Here is a 26,883-nt window from a genome sequence, read left to right on the forward strand (position 1 = left end):
GGGATCCCAAGGCGACTCTAGTGGATGCACTAGTAGCGCCTTGGACCTTCAACCTAGCCTATGTGTTTCCACCGTTTCCTCTCATTCCCAGGCTGGTAGCCAGGATCAAGCAGGAGAGGGCCTCGGTGATCTTGATAGCTCCTGCGTGGCCACGCAGGACTTGGTATGCAGACCTGGTGAATATGTCATCGGTGCCACCATGGAAGCTACCTTTGAGACAGGATCTTCTTGTACAGGGTCCATTCGAACATCCAAATCTGGTCTCCCTCCAGCTGACGGCTTGGAAATTGAACGCTTGATTCTATCAAAGCGTGGGTTTTCAGATTCGGTGATAGATACTCTAGTTCAAGCCAGAAAACCGGTAACTAGAAAAATTTACCATAAAATATGGAAAAGATATATCTGCTGGTGTGAATCCAAGGGATTCTTATGGAATAAGATCAAAATCCCTAAGATCCTTTCCTTTCTACAAGAGGGTTTGGATAAAGGATTATCAGCGAGTTCTCTAAAGGGACAGATTTCTGCTTTATCTGTCTAATTACACAAACGACTGGCAGCTGTACCAGATGTTCAGGCTCTGGTTAGGATCAAGCCTGTTTACAGACCTTTGACTCCTCCCTGGAGTTTAAATCTAGTTCTTTCAGTTCTTCAAGGGGTTCCGTTTGAACCTCTACATTCCATAGATATTAAGTTGTTATCTTGGAAAGTTTTGTTTTTGGTTGCTATTTCTTCTGCTAGAAGAGTTTCTGAGTTATCTGCTCTGCAGTGTTCTCCACCCTATCTGGTGTTCCATGCAGATAAGGTTGTTTTGCGTACTAAGCCTGGTTTTCTTCCAAATGTTGTTTCTAACAAAAATATTAACCAGGAGATAGTTGTTCCTTCTTTGTGTCCGAATCCAGTTTCAAAGAAGGAACGTTTGTTACACAATTTAGACGTAGTCCGTGCTCTAAAATTCTATTTAGAAGCTACAAAAGAGTTCAGACAAACTTCTTCTCTGTTTGTCGTCTATTCTGGTAAAAGGAGAGGTCAAAAAGCGACTTCTACCTCTCTTTCCTTTTGGCTTAAAAGCATCATCCGATTGGCTTACGAGACTGCCGGACGGCAGCCTCCAGAAAGAATCACAGCTCACTCCACTAGGGCTGTGGCTTCCACATGGGCCTTCAAGAACTAGGCTTCTGTTGATCAGATATGTAAGGCAGCGACTTGGTCTTCACTGCACACTTTTGCCAAATTTTACAAATTTGATACTTTTGCTTCTTCAGAGGCGATTTTTGGGAGAAAGGTTTTGCAAGCCGTGGTGCCTTCTGTTTAGGTAACCTGATTTGCTCCCTCCCTTCATCCGTGTCCTAAAGCTTTGGTATTGGTTCCCACAAGTAAGGATGACGGTCCACGGCCCGCCCTGGTTTTTTAATCAGGTTTGATGAATTATTTTCTCTAACTACAGTCACCACGGTACCCTATAGTTTCTCCTGTTTTTTTCCTCCTGTCCGTCGGTCGAATGACTGGGGTGGGCGGAGCCTAGGAGGGACTATATGGACAGCTTTGCTGGGACTCTTTGCCATTTCCTGTTGGGGAAGAGATATTCCCACAAGTAAGGATGACGCCGTGGACCGGACACACCGTTGGAGAAAGTAATTTATCAGGTAAGCATAAATTCTGTTTTCTTAAAGGCGCAGTAACGTTTTTTATATTGCTTGTAAACTTGTTTTAAAGTGTTTTCCAAGCTTGCTAGTCTCATTGCTAGTCTGTTTAACATGTCTGACACATAGGAACCTACTTGTTCATTATGTTTGAAAGCCATGGTGGAGCCCCATAGGAGAATGTGTACTAAATGTAAGATCACCGAGGCCCTCTCCTGCTTGATCCTGGCTACCAGCCTGGGAATGAGAGGAAACGGTGGAAACACATAGGCTAGGTTGAAGGTCCAAGGCGCTACTAGTGCATCCACTAGAGTCGCCTTGGGATCCCTGGATCTGGACACCTTAAAAGAATTATCACCAGAGGGTTCTGTCGAGGGGGAAGTTATGCCGACTAACTCTCCCCACGTGTCAGACCCTTCGCCTCCCGCTCAGGGGACGCACGCTAATATGGCGCCAATTACATCAGGGACGCCCATAGCGATTACCTTGCAGGACATGGCTGCAATCATGAATAATACCCTGTCAGAGGTATTATCTAGATTGCCTGAATTAAGAGGCAAGCGCGATAGCTCTGGGGTTAGGAGAGATACAGAGCGCGCAAATGCTGTTAGAGCCATGTCTGATACTGCGTCACAATATGCAGAACATGAGGACGGAGAGCTTCAGTCTGTGGGTGACATCTCTGACTCGGGGAAAACTGATTCAGAGATTTCTAATTTTAAATTTAAGCTTGAGAACCTCCGTGTATTGCTTGGGGAGGTATTAGCTGCTCTGAATGACTGTAACACAGTTACAATTCCAGAGAAATTGTGTAGGCTGGATAGATACTTTGCGGTGCCGGTGTGTACTGACGTTTTTCCTATACCTAAAAGGCTTACAGAAATTATTTGCAAGGAGTGGGATAGACCCGGTGTGCCCTTTTCCCCACCTCCTATATTTAGAAAAATGTTTCCAATAGACGCCACTACATGGGACTTATGGCAGACGGTCCCTAAGGTGGAGGGAGCAGTTTCTACTTTAGCAAAGCGTACCACTATCCCGGTTGAGGACAGTTGTGCTTTTTCAGATCCAATGGATAAAAAATTGGAGGGTTACCTTAAGAAAATGTTTATTCAACAAGATTTTATTTTACAGCCCCTTGCATGCATTGCGCCTGTCACTGTTGTGGCGGCATTCTGGTTTGAGGCCCTGGAAGAGACCATCCAGACAGCTCCATTGAATGAAATTATTGACAAGCTTAGAACGCTTAAGCTAGCTAACTCATTTGTTTCTGATGCCATTGTTCATTTGACTAAACTAACGGCTAAGAATTCCGGATTCGCCATCCAGGCGCGTAGGGCGCTATGGCTTAAATCCTGGTCAGCTGACGTGACTTCAAAGTCTAAATTACTCAACATTCCTTTCAAGGGGCAGACCTTATTCGGGCCTGGCTTGAAGGAAATTATTGCTGACATTGCTGGAGGCAGGCCAAACAGTCTAATTTTCGTGCCTTTCGAAATTTCAAGGCAGGAGCAGCATCAACTTCCTCCGCTTCAAAACAAGAGGGAACGGTTGCTCATTCCAGACAGGCCTGGAAACCTAACCAGTCCTGGAACAAGGGCAAGCAGGCCAGAAAGCCTGCTGCTGCCCCCAAGGCAGCATGAAGGAACAGCCCCCTATCCGGAAACGGATCTAGTGGGGGGCAGACTTTCTCTCTTCGCCCAGGCGTGGGCAAGAGATGTTCAGGATCCCTGGGCGTTGGAGATCATATCTCAGGGATATCTTCTGGACTTCAAAGCTTCTCCTCCATAAGGGAGATTTCATCTTTCAAGGTTATCAGCAAACCAGATAAAGAAAGAGGTATTCCTAAGCTGTGTGCAAGACCTAGTAATGGGAGTGATCCATCCAGTTCCGCGGACGGAACAGGGACAGGGATTTTATTCAAATCTGTTTGTGGTTCCCAAGAAAGAGGGAACCTTCAGACCAATCTTGGATCTAAAGATCTTAAACAAATTCCTCAGAGTTCCATCATTCAAAATGGAAACTATTCGGACCATCCTACCCATGATCCAAGAGGGTCAGTACATGACCACAGTGGACATAAAGGATGCTTACCTTCACATACCGATTCACAAAGATCATCATCGGTTCCTAAGGTTTGCCTTTCTAGACAGGCATTACCAATTTGTAGCTCTTCCATTCGGGTTGGCCACTGCCCCGAGAATTTTTACAAAGGTTCTGGGCTCACTTCTGGTGGTTCTAAGACCGCGAGGCATAGCGGTGGCTCCGTATCTAGACGACATCCTGATACAGGCGTCAAGCTTTCAAATTGCCAAGTCTCATACAGAGATAGTTCTGGCATTTCTGAGGTCGCATGGGTGGAAAGTGAACGGGGAAAAGAGTTCTTTATCCCCACTCACAAGAGTCTCCTTCCTAGGGACTCTTATAGATTCTGTAGAGATGAAAATTTACCTGACGGAGTCCAGGTTATCAAAACTTCTAAATGCTTGCTGTGTCCTTCATTCCATTCCACGCCCGTCAGTGGCTCAGTGCATGGAAGTAATCGGCTTAATGGTAGCGGCAATGGACATAGTGCCATTTGCGCGCCTGCATCTCAGACCACTGCAATTATGCATGCTAAGTCAGTGGAATGGAGATTACTCAGATTTGTCCCCTCTACTAGATCTGGATCAAGAGACCAGAGATTCTCTTCTCTGGTGGCTTTCTCGGGTCCATCCGTCCAAGGGTATGACCTTTTGCAGGCCAGATTGGACGATTGTAACAACAGATGCCAGCCTTCTAGGTTGGGGCACAGTCTGGAACTCCCTGAAGGCTCAGGGATCGTGGACTCAGGAGGAGAAACTCCTCCCAATAAATATTCTGGAGTTAAGAGCAATATTCAATGCTCTTCTAGCTTGGCCTCAGTTAGCAACACTGAGGTTCATCAGATTTCAGTCGGACAACATCACGACTGTGGCTTACATCAACCATCAAGGGGGAACCAGAAGGTCCCTAGCGATGTTAGAAGTCTCAAAGATAATTCGCTGGGCAGAGTCACACTCTTGCCACCTGTCAGCGATCCACATCCCAGGCGTAGAGAACTGGGAGGCGGATTTTCTAAGTCGTCAGACTTTTCATCCGGGGGAGTGGGAACTCCATCCGGAGGTGTTTGCTCATCTGGTCCATCGTTGGGGCAAACCAGAACTGGATCTCATGGCGTCTCGCCAGAACGCCAAGCTTCAACCTGGCCTATGTGTTTCCACCGTTTCCTCTGCTCCCTCGACTGATTGCCAAAATCAAACAGGAGAGAGCATCGGTGATTCTGATAGCGCCTGCGTGGCCACGCAGGACCTGGTATGCAGACCTAGTGGACATGTCATCTCTTCCACCATGGACTCTGCCTCTGAGGCAGGACCTTCTAATACAAGGTCCTTTCAATCATCCAAATCTAATTTCTCTGAGACTGACTGCATGGAGATTGAACGCTTGATTCTATCAAGGCGTGGCTTCTCCGAGTCAGTCATTGATACCTTAATACAGGCTCGGAAGCCTGTCACCAGGAAAATCTACCATAAGATATGGCGTAAATATCTTTATTGGTGTGAATCCAAGAGTTACTCATGCAGTAAAGTTAGGATTCCTAGGATATTGTCCTTTCTCCAAGAGGGTTTGGACAAAGGCTTATCAGCTAGTTCTTTAAAAGGACAGATCTCTGCTCTGTCCTTTTGCACAAGCGTCTGGCAGAAGTTCCAGACGTCCAGGCATTTTGTCAGGCTTTGGTTAGGATTAAGCCTGTGTTTAAAACTGTTGCTCCCCCGTGGAGCTTAAACTTGGTTCTTAAAGTTCTTCAGGGAGTTCCGTTTGAACCCCTTCATTCCATTGATATTAAAATTTTATCTTGGAAAGTTCTGTTTTTGATGGCTATTTCCTCGGCTCGAAGAGTCTCTGAGTTATCTGCCTTACATTGTGATTCTCCTTATCTGATTTTTCATTCAGGCAAGGTAGTTCTGCGTACCAAACCTGGGTTTTTACCTAAGGTGGTTTCTAACAGGAATATCAATCAAGAGATTGTTGTTCCATCATTGTGTCCTAATCCTTCTTCAAAGAAGGAACGTCTTTTGCATAATCTGGACGTAGTCCATGCCTTGAAGTTTTACTTACAGGCTACTAAAGATTTTCGTCAAACATCTGCCCTGTTTGTCGTTTACTCTGGACAGAGGAGAGGTCAAAAAGCTTCGGCAACCTCTCTCTCCTTTTGGCTTCGGAGCATAATTCGCTTAGCCTATGAGACTGCTGGACAGCAGCCCCCTGAAAGGATTACAGCTCATTCTACTAGAGCTGTGGCTTCCACCTGGGCCTTTTAAAAATGAGGCCTCTGTTGAACAGATTTGCAAGGCTGCGACTTGGTCTTCGCTTCACACCTTTTCAAAATTTTACAAATTTGACACTTTTGCTTCTTCGGAGGCTGTTTTTGGGAGAAAGATTCTACAGGCAGAGGTTCCTGCCTTGTCCCTCCCATCATCCGTGTACTTTAGCTTTGGTATTGGTATCCCACAAGTAATGGATGATCCGTGGACTGGATACACTTAACAAGAGAAAACATAATTTATGCTTACCTGATAAATTTATTTCTCTTGTAGTGTATCCAGTCCACGGCCCGCCCTTTCCTTTTAAGGCAGGTCTAAATTTTAATCAAACTACAGTCACCACTGCACCCTATGGTTTCTCCTTTTTCGTCTTGTTTCGGTCGAATGACTGGATATGGCAGTGAGGGGAGGAGCTATATAGCAGCTCTGCTGTGGGTGATCCTCTTGCAACTTCCTGTTGGGAAGGAGAATATCCCACAAGCAATGGATGATCCGTGGACTGGATACATTACAAGAGAAATAAATTTATCAGGTAAGCATAAATTATGTTTTTTTTTATACTGTCAAATTTATTATTTCTCCTGTTGCACGGCCCCCCTGTATCATGTGACAAGCATCAACCAATCACAGAATAGTACCTTTAGTGTAGCCTTCTGTGGGGCATCCTATGCCCCGCTACCACTTTCTGTTGGGGTACCACAAGGATCTGTCCCCTTCTCTTCTCAATCTACACGTCGTCATTACGTTCCTTAATAATGTCCCACTGGTTTCAATATCATTTGTATGCTGACGACACCCAAATCTACCTCTCTGCACCAGACCTATCTCCTTCCTTGCTAACCCAGGTCACTAACTGTCTCTCTCATATCTCATCTTACATGTCTTCTAACTACCTCAAGCTAAATCTCTCCAAAACCGAACTCTTTATTTTCCCCCCTTCTTCCAAAATCCCCCCCCCCCATTTCTCTATAACTGTGGATAACTCCATCATTACCACTACCCCACATGCCCGATGTCTTGGGGTCACACTTCACTCAGATCTTTCTTTCACTCCTCACATTCAGTCCTTGGCGAAAGCCTGCCACTTCCACCTTAAAAACATCTCTAAAATTAGACATTTCCTTACACAAGACACAACTAAGCTTTTAATTTACTCTCTCATCCTTTCCCGCCTCGACTACTGCAACTCCATCCCCTCTGATTTCACCACCAGGTTGCTTGCTCTTTTACAATCAATAATGAATGCCTCTGCCAGGCTCATCTTCCTTACACGTCACTCTTCATCTGCTGTACCTCTCTGCCAATCCCTTCACTGGCTTCCTCTTGCCTCCACGATTAAACATACAATCCTCACTCTGACATACAAAGCCCTCAACAGCACTGTTCCCCTCTACATCTCAGACCTTGTCTTCAGATACTCTCCCTCCTGTCCCCTTCGCTCATGATCTAGTACTCTCCTCCACTCTTGTTACCACCTCACATTCCCGTTTACAGGACTTCTCCAGACTGGCTCCCATATTAAGGAACTCTCTGCCTCGCTCTACAAGACTCCCCCTAGTTTTGAAAGCTTCAAGCGCTCTCTAAAGACTCTACTATTCAGGGATACATACCAACTACACTAACCTTCCAATCTCCACTGCTATCTCCTTGAACTCCTTAGCCTGTAAGTCTATAAGCCCAGCTGTTTGTAGTTCACCTTCATAGGAACCGACTACAACAGCGCAACTCTCGGCAGGGCCCTCTACCCATTTGATCCCTGTAAATGTTATCTTGTATATCCTATGTTTATAGTGCTGTGGAATCTGTTGGCGCTCTACAAATAGCTGGTAATAATAATAATAGTTGATGATTTTATTAAAGTTTCATTAGCTGTGTAAATATTGACAAAATAAGTGTAAAGTTTTATTGTCTATAAGACAATTGGAGCAGCCATGTTGTAACTTAGGTTTTATTCTCTGCTGTGGCCAATTAGGGACTGTTATAAATGCCACTAGAGCATTCAGCCAATGGCTGTGTGGAATATAACTGTTCTGCACTTCCATTTCTAACAGGAACTTAAATACTCACAATTTCAGAATGGAATTACAGGAAAAGAGGACAAAATAAATAAGTATATAGCAGAGATTTTTTTATATATATGATTTATAATTTTATACTGCCATCTCAAAGTCCTTAATGTCCCTTTAAGAGTGCAACAGGATGCTATTCCCAATGATTTTCTATGTGTGTACAATAAGTACCATGTTGCATAGGTCTTGCCGTTCATGAAAAGGTTTCACCACGCCGTCTTCAGCAGGTCCCTAGAGTGGGGTTGGCTGTGACAAGCTTTATGCAGCTGACGAGTTAGCATTGCAATACTTATTCAATTCCCAGGGCTGTCGGTTCTAGTCCTTCATCCTTCACAGGCTGATAAAATGGATTTCATAGAAATATTTATCAGCTGCCACAGATGGTTGTGGGACTATACTATATACCTGCATTTAGCCCCTTTGGGGGGGGGGGGGAATAAGTGTATAAATTATACCAAATAGAATGAAAATATTTAAAAACCTTAACACTTTACAACTGGAAGCGTAACTATTGTGAGGTTACTAAGCCTAACCAGTAACACTGCTTTTAGTCAGACGTTTTTCTAAACTTACATTCTTGCATTTCAAATAAAGATACCAAGAGAATGAAGAAAATTTGATAATAGGAGTAAATTAGAAAGTTGCTTAAAATTGCATGTTCTGTCTGAATCACAAAAGAAAGAATTTGGGTTTAGTGTCCCTTTAAACACACAGGTGTGCAGGGTTAATAGTCATAAAATTACAATCTCTTATGAGTGCGAGCGTGTCATTTTTCAACTGCTATGACTCTTTAAATTGTAACTGTTCTAAAAAAATTGATGGTTTTGCAGTCCAAGGCCTCTTAAAGAGCCATTATAGTGAGAGAAAAAAGCATGTTCTCCTTCATTAGAGCGTCATTTTATAACTATTGACCCTAGACATAGATTTGCAGGGTCGATAGTGATAAAATTGCAAATGAGAACATGTCATTGTGTACGTTTAACTCATATTTTTTATTGTGGTTGATTCAGGACAAATATTAACTCCTGTACTGTTCAATCACTACATAGCATGTTGCAGGGTTAGGGTCAAAATCTTGTAGAATCCACTCCAGTTTTTCTGGGGGAAGTGAACATTTTACTGAGCATTGTATTGTAAAGTAAGTGTCTTTTCATATAAAGCATATTTATGAACTCTTCCCCTTAATGATGACAGTTCCCAAGGTTAAAAATTGCCAGAGATGCCTTGTATTATTGATAAGGCTTCTTATAGGATCTCGCTAGACCACTTTTTCTCAACCGCGGCCCTCAACAGGACAGGTTTTCATTTTAGCTGAACCAGTGCACAGGTGAAATAATCAGCTGATCAGTAACCATGGTTACTAACCTGCTCTCACCCATCAGCTGATTATTTTACCTGTGCACTTGTTCAGCTATAACAAAAACCTGGCCTGTTGGGGGTACTTATGATTGCGATAAGAAACAATGCGCTAGACTAGAGAGCTTTAGAGAATCAGTACCACAATACTTGAAGTGGGCGGTAATAAAGTGAGGAACTTGTACTTAAAAATCTGCATTTAGAAAAAAAAATCCAATATCTTCTGTTTTTGATGGTGTTATAAAGGTTGTGATAACTGCCCCTTTAACATTGCTGTGACAAATGGTTACTATGGAGATAAACAACTGAATTAAACTTTGTATGGGTTTTAAACAGCCCATTTAGCAACAAAATAAAATAAAAAAAATGCATTTCCTAATTTAAAAAAATTGGTCTAAAATTTAAATATCTTACAACAAAAATATATTTGCTTTCACTGAAAGTAATTTGAGACACTGTTACTTTTAAGATCTTTTGCAATAGATATAAAACCTGGCAGGTCACAGGTTAATAAAGCCTATATTTCTAAAGTGTGGTTTTCAAATGTATTTCTGTAACTTCCAAGAAAAACATCATTAAAATAAATAATACTGGGAGCGTATAAGTGCAGCAGATGTCTATATAAATGCAGGGGGCTTTCTAAATGGCTCAGCATTTGCCACATGATATCACCGACTCTCGGATCTGAAATGAGTGCTTGCTGTGGAATGGTCCCCAGCGTAGGAAGGTTTGTCTCACACTGGGCAAAGATGTTATCCGCACCAGGGCAATGCATTTTAAATTAGGCAAGCAGAGAGATTTTTTTCAAGAGCATCTCATGTTCCCGTATGCATGCATTTGAATGCACACCACCTGCAGCTTTCACCACTGGCGTTTTCACAGCTTCTTTTTTAACCACATTTATCTCCGTCGCTTACGTTAGATACTTAAGTGAAAAAGTGAATAATTGGACTCAAAATAAACCTAAAGAATATTTAGAGAAAGCAATGCTCTGACTTGATAAAAGCACTCAAATTTGAAGATTAAAAAAATAATAATATATATATATTTATTTTTTTATTGTCACAGGGAAATGTAAGTTGCAGTGATACAAAATAAAGTATAAAACAGGAATTTTACAAATATAAATATATATATATATATGTATGTATATATGGTCTGTGCTTGTCAAAGAAGCATCAAGTGTTTGCAAATAGAAGACTTTTGTATTTGGTTCAAATTCTTGACATCATCTAAAATCAGACTGCAGCTGTATTATGGGCAGTGGGTATAATGGCACAGGTTTAAAAAAGAAACTCTATCTTTGGGGAAGGTACAACCTCAGCTAAAACCAGGCAGCTTCCTAGTAAACTTTAGGAAACTGAGAACTATGAACACAATGTCAGGATATATTTAGTGGCAACACTTAACATAAGGTGTGATGCAATTCTGCTGTCACCTGTGTAAGAAATGAGTCCATAAGCCTCTGGTCGCGTTATTGCCTGAGTTCCACTAATTACTGAACAGAGAGAGCTGGAACTGTTCACACAAGCTGTTGGTGAAGAGAGGTGAGCAGCCTTGGATTATGGGAGGGCTTTGGATGGGGGTATAGCGGGGGGTGTATGTGAACTCTATGCTTGTGTTGTCAGTGAGATAGAAAACAGAAGAAAAGTGGGCACAGTGAAAACAAAACGGAGGGTATAGTCTGGGAAGCAGAATGCACTGCTGGGCAGATGACAGTCAGCAAGGGTCTTATAAGTATAATGCACTAGAGCAGGTGGCGGGGGGAGGGGGCTTCTTAATGACTACTGATCTATGTTACACCTTTGGTATTACTGCAGATTCAGTTTATCCCCAATATAAACAGACATAAGGATGCACATGCAGCGTACCATAGACTGCATAGAACGAGGTGCTGACATTTCTATAATGCTTGTAATATTGATGTATATATTATAGAGCCTTATCTGCTGTCAGACTGTTGTATGTATTCTGTCTGTGTCCTCTTCAGTTCTGATTGGAATGTTTGTTATTATTGCAAATGGTCTTTTTCCTATAACAAAAAATGTGTGAGTTAGTGGCTGGTATCAATCGTTACTGCTCAGTGCTGCTGATGCACAACAGTAAGAAAGTAGCGAACCCTGAAATCTGTCATTGTGATAATTATTAAATATGCTGGAATCACACACATATATATATATATATCATCATTTGCACATTTAAGGACAATCACAGTGCAGGTTGTAGCCCATAAAAAGTATCTGTTTCGGAAGAGATCCCGCTCTCATACTGAAATATTAGGAATGCCTTTTGTACTTCTGTGTGTGTGTGTATATAATTATATATATATAATATATATATATGTATATGTGTGTGTGTTTGTATATGTGCATGTATAGGTGTGTGTGTTTGTGTGTGTGTGTGTATATATATATATATATATATATAAAAGGGGATATATAAAGGGGGGTTACACAGGGAGTTACTACAATTTTAATTTTTCTTTATTCTCTTTAAAAAGACAGTAAACACATTGAGATTTGTATATAAAATGTTTAGTTATGCACAATTAAACAACTTTGCAATATATTTTCATTATTTATTTTGCCGCCTTTTCACGTGATTTAGCTCCGAAACTTGAGCAATTTCTAATATTCAAAAACTTGAAATGCACCTGCTGACTTATCAAGGCTAACTCTGCTACATATACGTTCCTTATTGGCTTTAAATGGACAGTCTGCCATAGAATTGGTATTGTTTTAAAAGATAGATAATCCCTTTATTACCCATTTCCCAGTTTTGCATAACCAACACAGTTATATTAATACACTTTTAACCTCTGTGATTACCTTGTATCTAAGAACCTTCTTCCAGCCCCCTGATCACATGACTGTGACTGTTTATTATCTATTGTCTTGCAGTTAGCATTGTTTTGGGCTAAATCTTAAATATCTCCCTGTGCCTGAACACAGTGTTATCTATATAGCCCACGTGTACTTTCTGTCTTTGTGTTGAAAAGAGATTTAAAAAGCATGTGATAAGAGGCAGCCCTCAAAGGCTTAGAAATTAGCATATGACCCTACCTATGTTTAGTTTAAACTAAGAATACCAAGAGAAAAAAGCAAATTTGATGATAAAAGTAAATTGGAAAGTTGATTAAAATTACATGCCCTATCTGAATAATGGAAGTTTAATTTTGACTTGACTGTCCCTTTAACTGATAACAACTGCAAATAAATTCCCTTTATAATAACTTTATGACAGTGATTAGCCTTGTTGTCTGCTTTCTTAAACCCTGATTGGTCCCCTTCGAATAAAGCAAATGGTGGGTGGAGTTTTGCTATTTGATTTTTTTTTCCAGAAAAAGGGTGTTAATTTGTTTTAAAAAGTTAAGACTTGGCTGATTATGTTATTCTATAGCAGCACAACACAAATGTCTTATAATTACAAGGTGTTTATTGTCATTTTACGTATTGGTCTAGAGAGGGAAGATAAGGAGGATTTGTGTCAACATAGAGATAAGCATGAGGTCTCCCTGCAAGCTCAGCCCATTTCATTGTGTTGTGGTGTCAATTAGAACAGACAGCTATTTCATATACAAATAAATTATTATTATGATTGTTTATGTCTAAGGACCAACATATTACTCATTGCTGTAGTAACAGTTATGTAGTACAATAATCAGAAGATATTTACATATCATAAGGGTATAGGGCACTGGCCTTGAGTGACAAATGAACTTGTGAGCTTACAATCTAAAGGAAGTGCATGAGCAAGTTGAGGGCAGATAAACATAAGTATTAGAGACCTAAAATAAGTTGTACTCATCCTGAAACAAAAATACACCTAAAGGAGACGTTTCCCATACATTTTGCAGACTGCAACAGGTATATGGAGTCAGTCATGGTGCTCTATTATTATTATTAAAGGGACACTCAGGTTTTATTAAATGTTCATGATTCAGATACAGCATGTCATTTTAAACAACTTTCCAATTTACTTACATTAAAAAAAATGTGCACAGTCTTTTATCTTTACACTTTTTTGAGTCACCAGCTCCTACTGAGCATGTGCAAGAACTCAGACTATACGTATATGCATTTGTGATTGGCTGATTGCTATCACATGGTACAGGGGGAGTGGATATATATATAACTTTGAAATGTGTTAGAAAAGAATCTACTATTCATTTGAAATTCAGAGTAAATGCTATTGTATTGTCTTGTTATCTTGCATTTGTTGATTATGAAAATCTATTGTGTTTACTGGTCCTTTAATAATAATAATAATAATAATAATAATATTATAATTATTAGTTAAAGGGACATGAAATACATTTTTATTCTTTCATGATTCCATTTTAAACATATTTCTAATATATTTCTATTATCACATTTTCTTCCTTTTCTCAGTATCTTTTGTTGAAAAGCAGGGACATAACATCAGGATTGTGCACGTGTCTGGAGCAATATATGGCAAGGGTTTTGCAAGAATGTTATCTATTTGCAGGAGCATTAGATAGCAGCACTATTTCTCCACACACCTACCTAGATATCTCTTTAACAAGAAATTAAAGGGACAGTATACACCAATTTTCATATAACTGCATGTAATAGACACTACTGTAAATAAAAATATGCACTGATACTGATATAAATATCCAGTATACAACTGTTTAGAAACGTACTTAAATGCTGTCGGTTTAGCTCTGTTGAAAAGGTTAATGGAACACCCACTGCAAGTGGCAAATATCAGACACTCCCCCCTCCCCCTTCTTTTGCATATGAAAAGACCCTTTACACAAACAGGAGCAAGCTGGAGTAGGTATCTGACGGTATTCTCCTAAATCTTTGGGGCTTGGTTAGGAGTCTGAAAATCAGAGCAATGTTATTTAAAAATAAGCAAAACTATACATTTAAAAACAAACAAACAAAAAAAAACTTTATGGGCTATATAAGTAGATCATCTGCAAAACATTTATGCAAAGAAAAAATGAGTGTATAATGTCCCTTTAATGGTAACAAAGCAAATGGGAAATGATTGTAAACTTGTATGCTCAGTCTGAATCAGTAAGAGTGTTTTGGAGACCTGGAAGCACATTTAGGATACATACATCAATAACATTTGCAGTGACCTTCTGATATCAGCTGTTGACTTCTAACTTTATTAGGTTGGATATTGCTAAAATTCAAAATATTTGTTGCAGATGAATGGCTTTGTATACAAATAATGTGACTTTTTATTTTATAAGTATGAAAGTACATTATTTTGTGATGTACAGTACACTCTTAATGTGATGGTAAACTCTCTCCCTTTTAAAATCGGATCAGTGTTCTGTCGAAAATAGCTACCTTGTCGAGATTTGCTACCTCAACGCGCACATGCTAACAATTACGTAATCGCACTCTACATATGTTTGAAAGGAATGTGTGGAATACGATTATGTAATGAATAGCATGTGCAGATGCGCAGGAACTGATCTGCTGCTTCCATTATATGCGTTTTTAATCAGACATATACGCTGCACCATCTTCACTATCTTTTTGTTGCCTCCGTCTGGGGGGTTCAAGGGGGGCAAGGCCACCCTTGTTAACCTCATTCCCCGAGGTTCACTTGGAGTGTTCAGTGCATTGATCCTCTGGCATCCACCCCATGTCAGATTAACAACGCATACTCTGGGCGTCTAATTATGCGAGTTATGAAATCTCCCACCGGCAGTTATAGCCAATTAACGCTCATCAAGATTTGCTACCTATATCTGTGCATGCTACTCAATACATAATCACATTCTACACATTTTTTTCAAACATATGGGATTATGTAATTGTGAGCACGCGCACGTCGAGTTAGCAAATCTCGACAAGGTAGCTATTTTTTACAACACTGGAATGTTAGTTATATTTTAGATGGAGTTTAATTAATCAGTTGTAATGACTATGCGCTATAACTTACTTTTTAATATATATATGAAACTCAAATTCCCTGTGCTTTGCCACCCACCTTAAAAGTCAATTTTTCTGTGAGCTAAAGGTTTGAGCTGTTCTCCAATCAGCGCTCTCCCCATACAGCACTTCTGTTGTAGCTAGAGTGCTGATTGGAGAACAAACCTTTAGCTCACAGAAAAATTGACTTTTGAAGTGGGTGGTGGAGCATGGGATATTTGAATTTTATATCTATATTAAAAAGTAAGTTATAGCGCATCTTCATTACAACTGATGAATTAAACTAAAATATCTCTAACATTCTGGATCTGATTTTAAAAAGGGGAGCGTTTACATCACTTTAAGACGACCAAGATAGATTTTTCATACACACATTGATAGCTGAGTGTTATGACTTCTGTATCTGAGTGCTTATAAAATCCATACATACATTTAAGACACTGTAGATGTTCTCATTATATTTCATAGACATGCTGGAATATTTCTAAAACTGCTAAATAGCTAAACTTTGTTTTTCTTTTATTTCCAGATCTGCCACTGGGTCTGCAAAACCATTTAAGACTAAGGACGCCTCCACCGCCATTGTCACACAGTTCCAACCCTCACCATGCAGCTTCCATCAACTCCCTGAACAGGGGAAATTTCACCCCACGTAGCAACCCTAGTCCCGCCCCCACGGATCACTCTTTGTCAGGAGAGCCACCAGGGGGAGTCCCAGAGCCCCTCCATGCTCAGGACAGCTGGCTCCTCAACAGTAACATCCCCCTGGAGACCAGGTAACTGTTAGGAAAGAAGCCCATTTTTTTTTTTTTTTTGGTAAGGAATAAAAATGGCTTTCTCTCACCACGAGGGAATGACTCTCAAAATATTTATCAGTTTCTTCCTTGTCAGAGTAATATCTGTAACAGTGTTTTTTTGGTCATGAGGGTCTTGACATTTTTTTGGTGCACTAACCCTAATCCATCTATTTAAAGGGACATCAAAGACATTTTTTGGTGCATCTCATTTTAACATGTATTGCATTAAAAAAAAAACCCTGTCTTAAAAAAAACAAAACAAATGTATATTTTTGTTTTTATACTTGGGGGGTTTATTACTGTCAACCAATAGAGTCATGGGATCCTTCCTAATTAGCCAGTGAGCCTCTATCCTTCGAACCAGATGTGTGTGTTGATGTACTACTCGTTAGTTACAAAATAAAACACCTTTTATTGAACTTTTTCATCTAAAAAAGCTATTTTCTGTCATATACATGTTAAGAATGTAATGTCCCTTTAATTTTTCTGACATTACATTTTATCTATAGTTTTCAGGGTTTCCAGGGCATCTTTTTTTAGATTTTTTTTTTTTTTTTTAAGGCCAATTCTGTCAGTGCTTATAACACAACAGAGGGATATTATTTTTTTAGTGTTTCTTAAAGGGATAGTAAACACCAAAATTGTTATTGTTTAAAAAGATAGATAATCCCTTTATTGACAATTCCTCAGTTTTGCATAACCAACAGTTATATTAATACACTTTTTACCTCTTCTGCAGACTGCTTCTGCAGACTGCCTCCTTATCTCAGATCTTTTGACAGACTTGCATTTCAGGCTGACTTTAAATAATTCCATCTGCATGAGCACAATGTATGAAACACATGAACTAATGCCTTCTAGCTATGAAAAACGGTCAAATGCATTCAGATAAGAGGCGGCCTTCAAGGACTTAGAAATTAGTATATGAGCCTACCTAGGTTTAGCTTTCAACTAAGAATACCAAGAGAACAAAGTACATTTGATGATAAAAGTAAATTAGAAAGTTGTTTAAAATGACATGCCCCATCTGAATCATGAAAGTTTAATTTGAACTTTACTATCCCTTCAACTTATCACCTTCGCTGTGGCTAATTAGGGACACATATAAATTAACTCCTGCACAGATTAACCAATCCACAAGATTTACATTTAAAATGTGTTTTATATATATATAAAATATAACAGAAGCAGAGTGCACTCCAGACCATTCTAAGTAAAGCCTTGGGTGCTGCAAAAGATCAAAACATATTTCCAACCTTTGGAGTGCGCTTTTCTCCTGAAATAAATAAATATATTACTATGTATTTTATAGAAAATTAAAGGGACACTAACGTCAAAATTAAAATTTCATGATTCAGAGCATGCCGTTTAAAAAAAATAAAAAATGTTTCAATATATTTCTATTATAAACATGAGCACAATCTTTTTATATGCACACTTTCTCAGGCACAGCTCCTACTGAGCATGTGCAAGAGTTCACAAAGTATAAATATGTGATTGGCTAATAGCGGTCACATGATACAAAGGAGGTGGAGAAAATTAAAGTAAGTTTGAAATTTTCCAGAAAAAAAAAATCTATTGATTTGTAATTCTGAGGATTATTTTATTGCCTTTTCTAATAGCATTTGTTGAGTTTTCAGTTAAACTGTATTGACTGGTCATTTAAAGGGACATGAAACCCATTTTTTTTTCATGATTCAGATAGAACGTGCAATTTCAAACAACTTTCCCGTTTATTCAAATAATCTAATTTGTTTAGTTCTGTTTGTATCCTTTGTTGAAAAGCATACCTAGGTAGGGTCAGAAGCTACTGATTGGGGGCTGCACATATATGCCTTTTGTCTTTGGCTTTCAGCTAGCTAATGCATTACCTAGTAATGCATTACTGCTCCTTCAATAAAGGAGATCAAGAAAATGAAGCAAATTAAATATTAGAAGTACATTGGAAAGTTGTTTAAAACTGTATCCTCTATCTGAATCATGAAAGAAAATTTTGGGGTTTCATGTCCCTTTAAAGGGATACCAAGCCCACATTTTTTTTCTTTCACGATTCAGATAGAGCAGCAACTTTCTAATTTACTCATATTATCAATTTGCATTTTTGGTTCAGCACCCTGGATAGTGCTTGCTGATTGGTGGGTACATTTAGCCACCAATCAGCAAGCACAACCCAGGTGCTGAGCCAAAAATGGTCCAGCTCCTAAGCTTAGATTCATGCTTTTTCAAATAAAGATAGCAAGAGAATGAAGAAAATTGATAATAGGAGTAAATTAGAAAGTTGCTTAAAATTGTATGCTCTATCTGAATCATGAAAGAGAAAATGTGGGCTTAATATCCCTTTAAGTTTTGCATTTAATGTCCTATCAAATGGTACATTTCTGATACAGGTATTTGTATCCCGGGGTCTGATTTGAATATTTGCAAACACACTGAATTTCAAGGGTGAAGTTATTATCTTACCCTGCTCAACACAGTTAAGGAAAAAGGTAACATTTTTTTGTAAGGCACAAGCATTGCAGCTCCCATTCAGAAAACAACCAGTGATTGGTGGCTTCATATGACTGACGCTCCTGGTTGACTCGCAGGCCGTATCCTGCGTGGGAGATGCAAAGTTTGCAGTTTTTTTTGTGTTTAACTCTTTTGTGATCAGTAATGCAAACATTAAATGCTCTAACAAATTAATAGTAATGAATATTTGCTTTAGCATGTCCCTTTAACGTGCATATGTTATGCATACGAAAGAGCAGTAGTTAAACACGGCATGCAAGTAAGTGAATAGCTGTTTCCTAGGGAGCAATCTCTTATTGGTTACTGAGGGTTAATTCACAAATCTGTATTGGTAGATGTATACAATTCCATAAACATGACAAGAAAATGTGATTTTAGTAAGCAACAGAACATATACAAACCAATTGTATTTGTTTTGCAATACTCTCTTTTGAATGAAATAAAAAAAAAAGATTTTGATATCCTTTTAATGTTCTAGAAACATAGAATTTGACGTTAATAAGAACCAAAAAGGCCCATCAAGTCTACCCATATTACATTACTTTTTCTAAGGATAGCCTTATGCATGTCCCAAAAAAGTGCTAAGTCCACAGCACTATAAATTGTGCAACTGTTTATTAAAGCATACAGACAGATAAATGTATGACGCTTCAGACACACATGCCCTTAATCATGCCTTATGCATGTCCCAGGTATTGTTTAATTATTTTGCAGTCTCTGTGTTTACCACCTGTACTGGAAGTTTATTCCATGAATCCACCACCCTCTAACTTAATTGAAGTATTTTAAATGTTCTGCAGTGTAAAACTTTACTGTTCATTTCTTTCTTGCCTTATGTATAATTAGCGAGCAAACAGTGTTGCAGATTACATTCAGAACTGCTCATTGACCAGTAACTGAATCTGACATTTAATATAACGCATTAATCAAAAAAAGTGACTGGGCTCATTTTCTCTAATTAGGCAATTATGTTGAGCATATATATTACTAAACTAATGACCACAGGTCAGAACTGGAGATCATTATTTCTGCGGACATGGATGATGCATTTCTATAAAAAAAAAAAGTTTGATGTATTCTTGATTATATTTTTAATTTTTATTTATTTTTGTTAGACATTTTAATCTAGATGTGGACTAACAAAATACATTTATTGTTTTTTTTTTTTCTTTCGTTTTTTTTCTAGTGTATTTGTTGTGTTTTAGATTTTTCTATATAAGGAATTCCAAGCAACTGGAATAAGAAATGAATTTACATTTTAAAAAAAAAAAGTAGAATGTATTTTTTAACCATGTATCTATGTACTGTGGACTTTTCTCCATCCTAAGATGTTTGACAGGTTTCTTATGAGATTGAAGGGACAGTCTAGTCAAAATTAAACTTTCATAAATCAGATAGGGCATGCAATTTTAAACAACTTTCCAATTCACTTTTATCATCAAATTTGCTTTGTTCTATTGGTATTCTTTGTTGAAAGCTAAACCTAGGTAGGCTCATATGCTAATTTCTAAGTCCTTATTTCAATGCATTTGGGCATTTTTCACAGCTAGAGGGCATTAGTTCATGTGTGCCATATAGATAACATTGTGCTCACGCCCGTGGGGTTACAAATCAGAGGGGACTGATTGGCTAAATGCAAGTCTGTCAAAAGAACTGAAATAAGGGGGCAGTTTGCAGAGGCTTAGATACAAGGTAATCACAGAAGTAAAAAGTATATTAATATAGCAGTATTGGTTGTGCAAAGCAGGGGAATGGGTAATAAAGGGATTATCTATCTTTTTAAACAATAACAATTCTGGAGTAGACTGTCCCTTTAAAGGGACAGTTCACTGTAGAATTGTTTTTCCCTGAATGCGTTCCCCAATGACTTGTTATACCAGCTGCAGCATATAAAATGTATGAGAAATTGCTCATTTAAGCTTATTTTTGCAAAATAAATAGCTGGATTTGCTCTATGAAACCACAGCTCATCAAAATAGGCTTGGCTTGCTGACAGATCAGATCTTGTTTTCTTATTGCTCTTATGCTTCCCTTTCTTATCTTTGTCTCTGTACAATACTTAGAAAAAACAATTGAAAATTAACATTTCAGAGCTTTATCTCTTATACCTCCCAGTGTGAGTGTAATTTCTTCTCCTGGCTGTGTTTACATAATTTTTCAATAACCTATACCTAGGCATAGAAACTTTCAGTATAGGTAGGAATAGCACAAGCTAAATCAGTTATTTCAAATGCCGATATAAAGGCTAAGGAGAGATTTGTAAACAATTTAATGTACTCCAGCAGGTAAAATGGATCATCGGGAACACTGTGAATTTGTGTATGAAGTTAAAACGTTGACTACTCTAATTTTTCATAAGATTAAAAAATATATATTCAAAAAAAAAACTCTGGAAGGAGAAAAGTATACATTAGAAAATAGATGGTAACAATATACAAAAAAAAAATATTAATGAAACAGAAGAGTATGTTGATAATATATGTAGGTTGTGAAGGTACAGCGGTTTGGTAATGCTCCCTGTTTTGTTGATAATTTATCGAAGACACACCAGGAATGAGAAATACAAAAATAACGTTACTGAGCATCCTCAACAGCAAAACTAATTTCCTTTAATACATTATTTATTTATTTTTTACAGTGACCAGTACACTGTAGTGATATTTCCCCCTTGTATGTATGTGTTTGTATTATATACACATACATTTAGGCTGATTTACTCGCCGAAACCTGCAAATATATCTACTGTGGCACTTGCGTACTGTGGTGGCTTGTTAAAAATGAAATATAAATACACTGCGTTTAATGTACTAGGAACAATTCATGGTTTATTTAATAACACATGGTTCTTACTCCATGATTACATATTCTCCCCTCACTATCTTCCAGTAAAAAGACAGCGCTTACAAGTAATTACAGAACAAGTATTTTCTTCCATCTATCTAAAGAGTTCATTGACCCAAAAAAAGCAATATTGAAGCGTGCAATAATTACGGATCCTGAACCTAACTGCCCTCTTATGCCATCAAACATTCCTTAAATATCTTTATTGTGAGGCTGCTTTGACTTGCACTACATAACAAGGGCATAACTTATTAATAGATGGCTGTAAAACACATTTATATTTCTACTATTAGAACAAAATAAAGATGAAAATGTTTGTATACTAAAATTTGCTTCAACAATGCAGTATTTTTAAACCTTTTCTCTAAACATGAAATGATGAAAACAGTTACGAGCAGTGGTGCTACTTTTGTCTAGTCGAGTACAAACACAGGAGGGTGCATAGCTGTATCTGATTGGAGCAAAATATTTATTTTTGTTGTGCACTAGGTTTATTTTATACTGTATAAAATAGTTCTTTAAATGGACCTGGAAGTCAAAATTGAGGGGATAGTGCACTGTAATTTTGTCTCCTTTTTAATGTGTTCCAAATGATTAATTTTACTTGCTGGAGTGTATTAATTTGTTTACAAATAACTCCTTTATCTTTATTTGGTCTTTTGAATTTGCAGCTTTTGCCTATTGTATTCCCACCTATACTGAAAATGTAATTACTTAAGTACTGGTTATAGAAAATATATGCAAACAAGAAAGATGAGGGGTTGAGTGGGAGAGAGTTACCAAAATGTTATTTTTCCATTGTTCTCTAAGTTTTGATCTTCCTGTGTATACAGTGAGAGATAAAATAAGGATTATTCTTGTGTAAATATAGAGAAATAATCTAATGAGGTCTGCTCTTAGTGTGTTGTGGTTTCAACTAGCAGAGGCAGCTACTACATATACAAAAATAAACCTAAAGGTGCCATTTCCAATACATGTTATACTCTGCACCTGGTATAAGAAGTCATTGTAAACACATTAAGGGGAAATCCATTTTACAGTACAGAGACTCTTTAGTTTATTGATTCAAATAGAAATAAATTAGATTTTTTTTGTTTTAATTGTATTCATTCTATTTTCAAATATTCCTATTTCACTTTGCTACATTTGTTGAAGTTAGCTCCTTTTCTTCACAGCATACTGAGTGAGGTAGGCTCGGACTGATGTGTCTTAAATACTATTGCAGTGTTCTCCCAAAGACCTATGTAATAGGCACACCACCTGGCTGATTTTTCTGACCAGCCGGCAAAAATGTAAACTAATATAATTTCTTTCAATGTAGCACAAATTATCAATATAGCAATTAATGTTAAATGATGCAATTAATTTCTACTTTGGATAGCTTAGGTAACATTTATAAATAACAGAAAATGTTATAATTTTGCAAAGTATTATACTGCCCCAACCCAGCTACTTCATAATGACACCCAGCTGGCAATATTATTGTTTCATACACTGCTGCTATATAGTGGTCAAGACACGTGCACACTTTGGACCCTACCTCAGTATACTTTTATAGAAAGGAGCTACATTTTAATAAAATGATACTAAGAAAGAAAAAAAAAAGAGGTGAATTTGATAAATGTAACTTGGAAAGTTGTTTTAAATTGCACATATCTGAATTATAAATGTTTAATTTTAACTTGCACAATCCTTTAATATTTGTAGCAAATTTGTTTTCCTAATATATATATTTAAATTTGATGAACTGTTCAGGTACTCTGTTTTGTTTTGCCCTATAATGTTTGGATTAGCCTTGTGGTGATGAGTAATGAAAACTTCTTCTTTTTTCATTTTATTAACACTATAATTTATTTATAAGATATGTATAGATGCAAATATGACTTGTTTATGCTAAAATGACATGAAAGTAACTGTAGCATATTCATGCTTTGAATAGAGTACATTAAGAAAAAATAGTTTGGGTTCTTAACATTTGTTAATCACTGTGCCTAAGACCACCCACCGAGTATGGACATTTAATGAGTTTAGAGGCTTTGCCCATTCAGCCAGTCAAATGCTGCGTATATTTGGTTATAGAGTCCTATGGGGAGTTTAGTTATCCGCCTCTAATAAAAGCACCTGTGTTTGGTATCAGCCTGCAAATTGCCATCAGATGTACACCACTTCTGTGTTAGCTGATCGTCTGAATGGGGGCGTTTGGTCAGTACAGACGATTAAATTCTGCATTGAGCTATGAATAGGGTTGCCACCTTTAGTTCAGTCAAAACCAGAACAATCTTGCAGAGTACACACTATGTATCTATATATAATATATACTTTATATATATATATATATATATATATATATATATATATATATATATATATATATATATATATATATATAAAGCACATAAAAACAAACTCAGACGTAGATATTCACACTCTATCTCGCACTCGCTCGCACACTCTCACTCTTTCACACACATACTCTTACACACACTTGCTCTCACACTCTCACACATACTCTTACACACACATACTCTCACACTTGCTCACACTCTCACACTACTCTCACACTTGCTCACACTCTCACACATACTCTTACACACACATACTCTCACACATACTCTCTCACACACGCACACTTTCTCTCTCACACACACACATACTCTCGCTCACACTTTCTCACACACACACATTCTCTCTCACACACACACATACACTCTCTCTCTCTCACACTCACACACATACTCACTCTCTCTCTCTCACACACATACTCTCACTCACACTCTTTCGCACACACACATTTTCTCTCTCTCACACATACACTCTCACTCACACACACACACACATATACTCTCTCACTCTCTCTCACACACACACACTCTTTCTCTCTCTCACATACACACCGGACACACAAATGGAACCCAAACTGTCAGGGTCATTCCCACATTCCCAGACTATGAAGTTCTAGGGGAAATATGCTGTGCTGCATCTGTGTTTCATATCTTCAGTATGTGCATACGGTTAGAACTGAGTGTACATGCAAAAGGAAGTACATGAGTATCAGTGAGAGAAAAAGAGAGGGATCTGTGAGATTGTAGCTCTGAAAGTCTGTAGACAGTTTTATAGAGGCAGTTTATTACGGTATAAATCAAATGTAACGAGTAGAAAAAACATATACAGTACTTACTAACTAATTGCAGGGGATCTGCAATGCCATATCTTATAGAACAGGGGTTGATAAATCTAGGAGATCCAGGGAACCATTGCTCTTAAAGTTTTAGTTTTGCCTTCTAACTTTTTGGGCTACATATATGACTAACAAACGGATCTTAATCCTAAAAAGTGTGTGGCCAGATGTTTACATTTTTTGTGTGCACCTAAATTTGAACTATATTTGCCAACTCCTGCCCTAAAGTATTAATATAAAAGGATAGTATTTGGCTCGCCATAGTATCGTTAATTAATTAATTCTGCTGTCTTGCAACAAATTAACATACTTGGTGAGTGCAAAAACAATGTATTGTATTAACATCTTGTCTGTTGCAATTGTTTTTTAATAGCCAATCTTTACCCACCGCTTGCCTTATGTGGAAGAGCCCAACAGCTAGCTACTGTCATTTTGTTAGCAAAAACTGAATAGTTTTGCAGTTTCTTGTCTGATAATCTCTCTTGGGGCCTATTAGGGAGATATTAGATATGTGGCAGGGTGAATCCAGCTATATACATTTCCAATACCAATTATTGGAGAACTATTAATTATCAGAGTTAAGTTATTGGAAAGGGAGTCAAAATAAATTATTAAAATGTTGTTTTACTTTGCATTGTGTATTACAAAGTGCTTTTAAAATTGATTTTTTTCCCTGGCAACAAAAAATGCGGCATTAAACCCAAAGTATTTCTTCCAATGTGCTCTGTTCTGTATATTACGTTTTTAGTTTCACTTCAATGTTGCTTTGCATATGCATTTAAGTTGTTGATTGTGTTTCTAAAAGTGTTTTTGTTAAAGTGAAGAAGCGCGTCTCCTACGGCATGTGAGCAATAACTTCACTGTCACTGGTAGCGCACGTCATTCTAACATCATGCACAAAAACACTGAGACTAATTAGTTTGGGAAGATCTCACTTCATTTGATGCATGACTCACGGCCTTCATTCATGTTTCCATCTGTGTGTAGAAACATAGCAAAGCAGACATTCCTAGAGACATTGCAGGACAACTTCATAGAGATGGACATTCTCACCACTTCCCGACATGACGGTGCATACAATGATGGGTATGTTTCACATCCTATTAATTGTGCTACATATGCATGAAATCATTCCCTTGTTCACTTAGCTTTCCAGATTCTATGGTTTATTCTGTCATTGAGTTTCCTGATTGCCGGTACAATGTATATGCCAATAGTACATTCAAATAAAGCTTGAAGAAGCGATTAGTAACTATTATCTATAAAATGTGTTTCTCAAACTAATTCAGTCTTCGATAAATGGTTTAAGGTATTTCATAGAATTTCACAAACCAAAATCCATCAATGGGACCCTTAACACCTTCACAAGTCCTCATCTAAATTTATTGTACTCTTAATACCTATAGGATCTCTCAATCCCAGTAATAAAACTAATCCCCAGGGACCCCACAACCACTGTCAGACCCATAAAACCCCACCTCAGGGACATCATAATCTCTAGGTTTCTACAACTCTTGCCTGTCCCATAAAACTCTTACCAAGGGACTCATAATCCCTAAACATCACATAAACCTCCTCCCTTAGTCTCCATATCCTTTGCCCACATAAAATTCCTCCACAGAAACCCAATAACCGTTGTCTGTTCCATACAACTTTTACATTGGTCTCTACAGCCATTGTTCCTGCCCAAAGGCCCCTATTTCCCATGTCCCTCTTATAAAACTCTCTATGATTCTACAATCCCTAACCTGTCGCATAAAACTACTCAAAACACTTGCCTAGAACCCAAAATACTTACATTATTATTATAATTATGTTTGATTTATAAACCACTAGTGTGTTCTGTAGCTCTGTTGATACCTCGGTTGCCCACCTTTTCTTAATAAAAATCTGTTAGTCAAAATAATTACCCTAATTACTTCTGTTTCCAAAAATGATGTCAACAGAGATTTATTACTCTTTACTACTCATCTAAAATGATCATTTTCCAAATAGATTTCTTCAAATTTAGTCACAGCCCCTCTCAAACCTAAATTTGTATATGTCTGTATTACCTATACGTAGAACCTTCATTTGTGTCCATAAAATACCAGCCTGATGCCACACACCTATGGTGCTGATCTTTATTCCCTGCAGAAGATCAGAGATAATCTATATATAGCACCTCCCTGCATGGGCAAGTTGCCCAAGGGTGTAATTGAGCAATATTTGGGAAACACTGCTATAG

At 38.0% G+C, this 26,883-nt stretch overlaps 1 protein-coding gene across 3 annotated transcripts in view; it reads left to right on the plus strand.

Annotated features, from left to right (window-relative positions):
• TENM4 (teneurin transmembrane protein 4) overlaps positions 1–26,883 on the plus strand; it is a 953,133-nt gene that overhangs the window by 540,516 nt on the left and 385,734 nt on the right. For 2 of the 3 annotated variants that reach the window (XM_053708672.1, XM_053708673.1), the window contains 2 exons: positions 15,862–16,108; positions 25,644–25,742. In XM_053708672.1, the coding sequence (XP_053564647.1) occupies positions 15,862–16,108; positions 25,644–25,742 (346 nt within the window). The remainder of the gene's footprint in view (positions 1–15,861; positions 16,109–25,643; positions 25,743–26,883) is intronic. The other variant, XM_053708674.1, reaches the window with a different exon arrangement.

This window comes from Bombina bombina, chromosome 3 (assembly GCF_027579735.1).
Source record: "Bombina bombina isolate aBomBom1 chromosome 3, aBomBom1.pri, whole genome shotgun sequence".
In the NCBI taxonomy this organism is placed as follows: domain Eukaryota; kingdom Metazoa; phylum Chordata; class Amphibia; order Anura; family Bombinatoridae; genus Bombina; species Bombina bombina.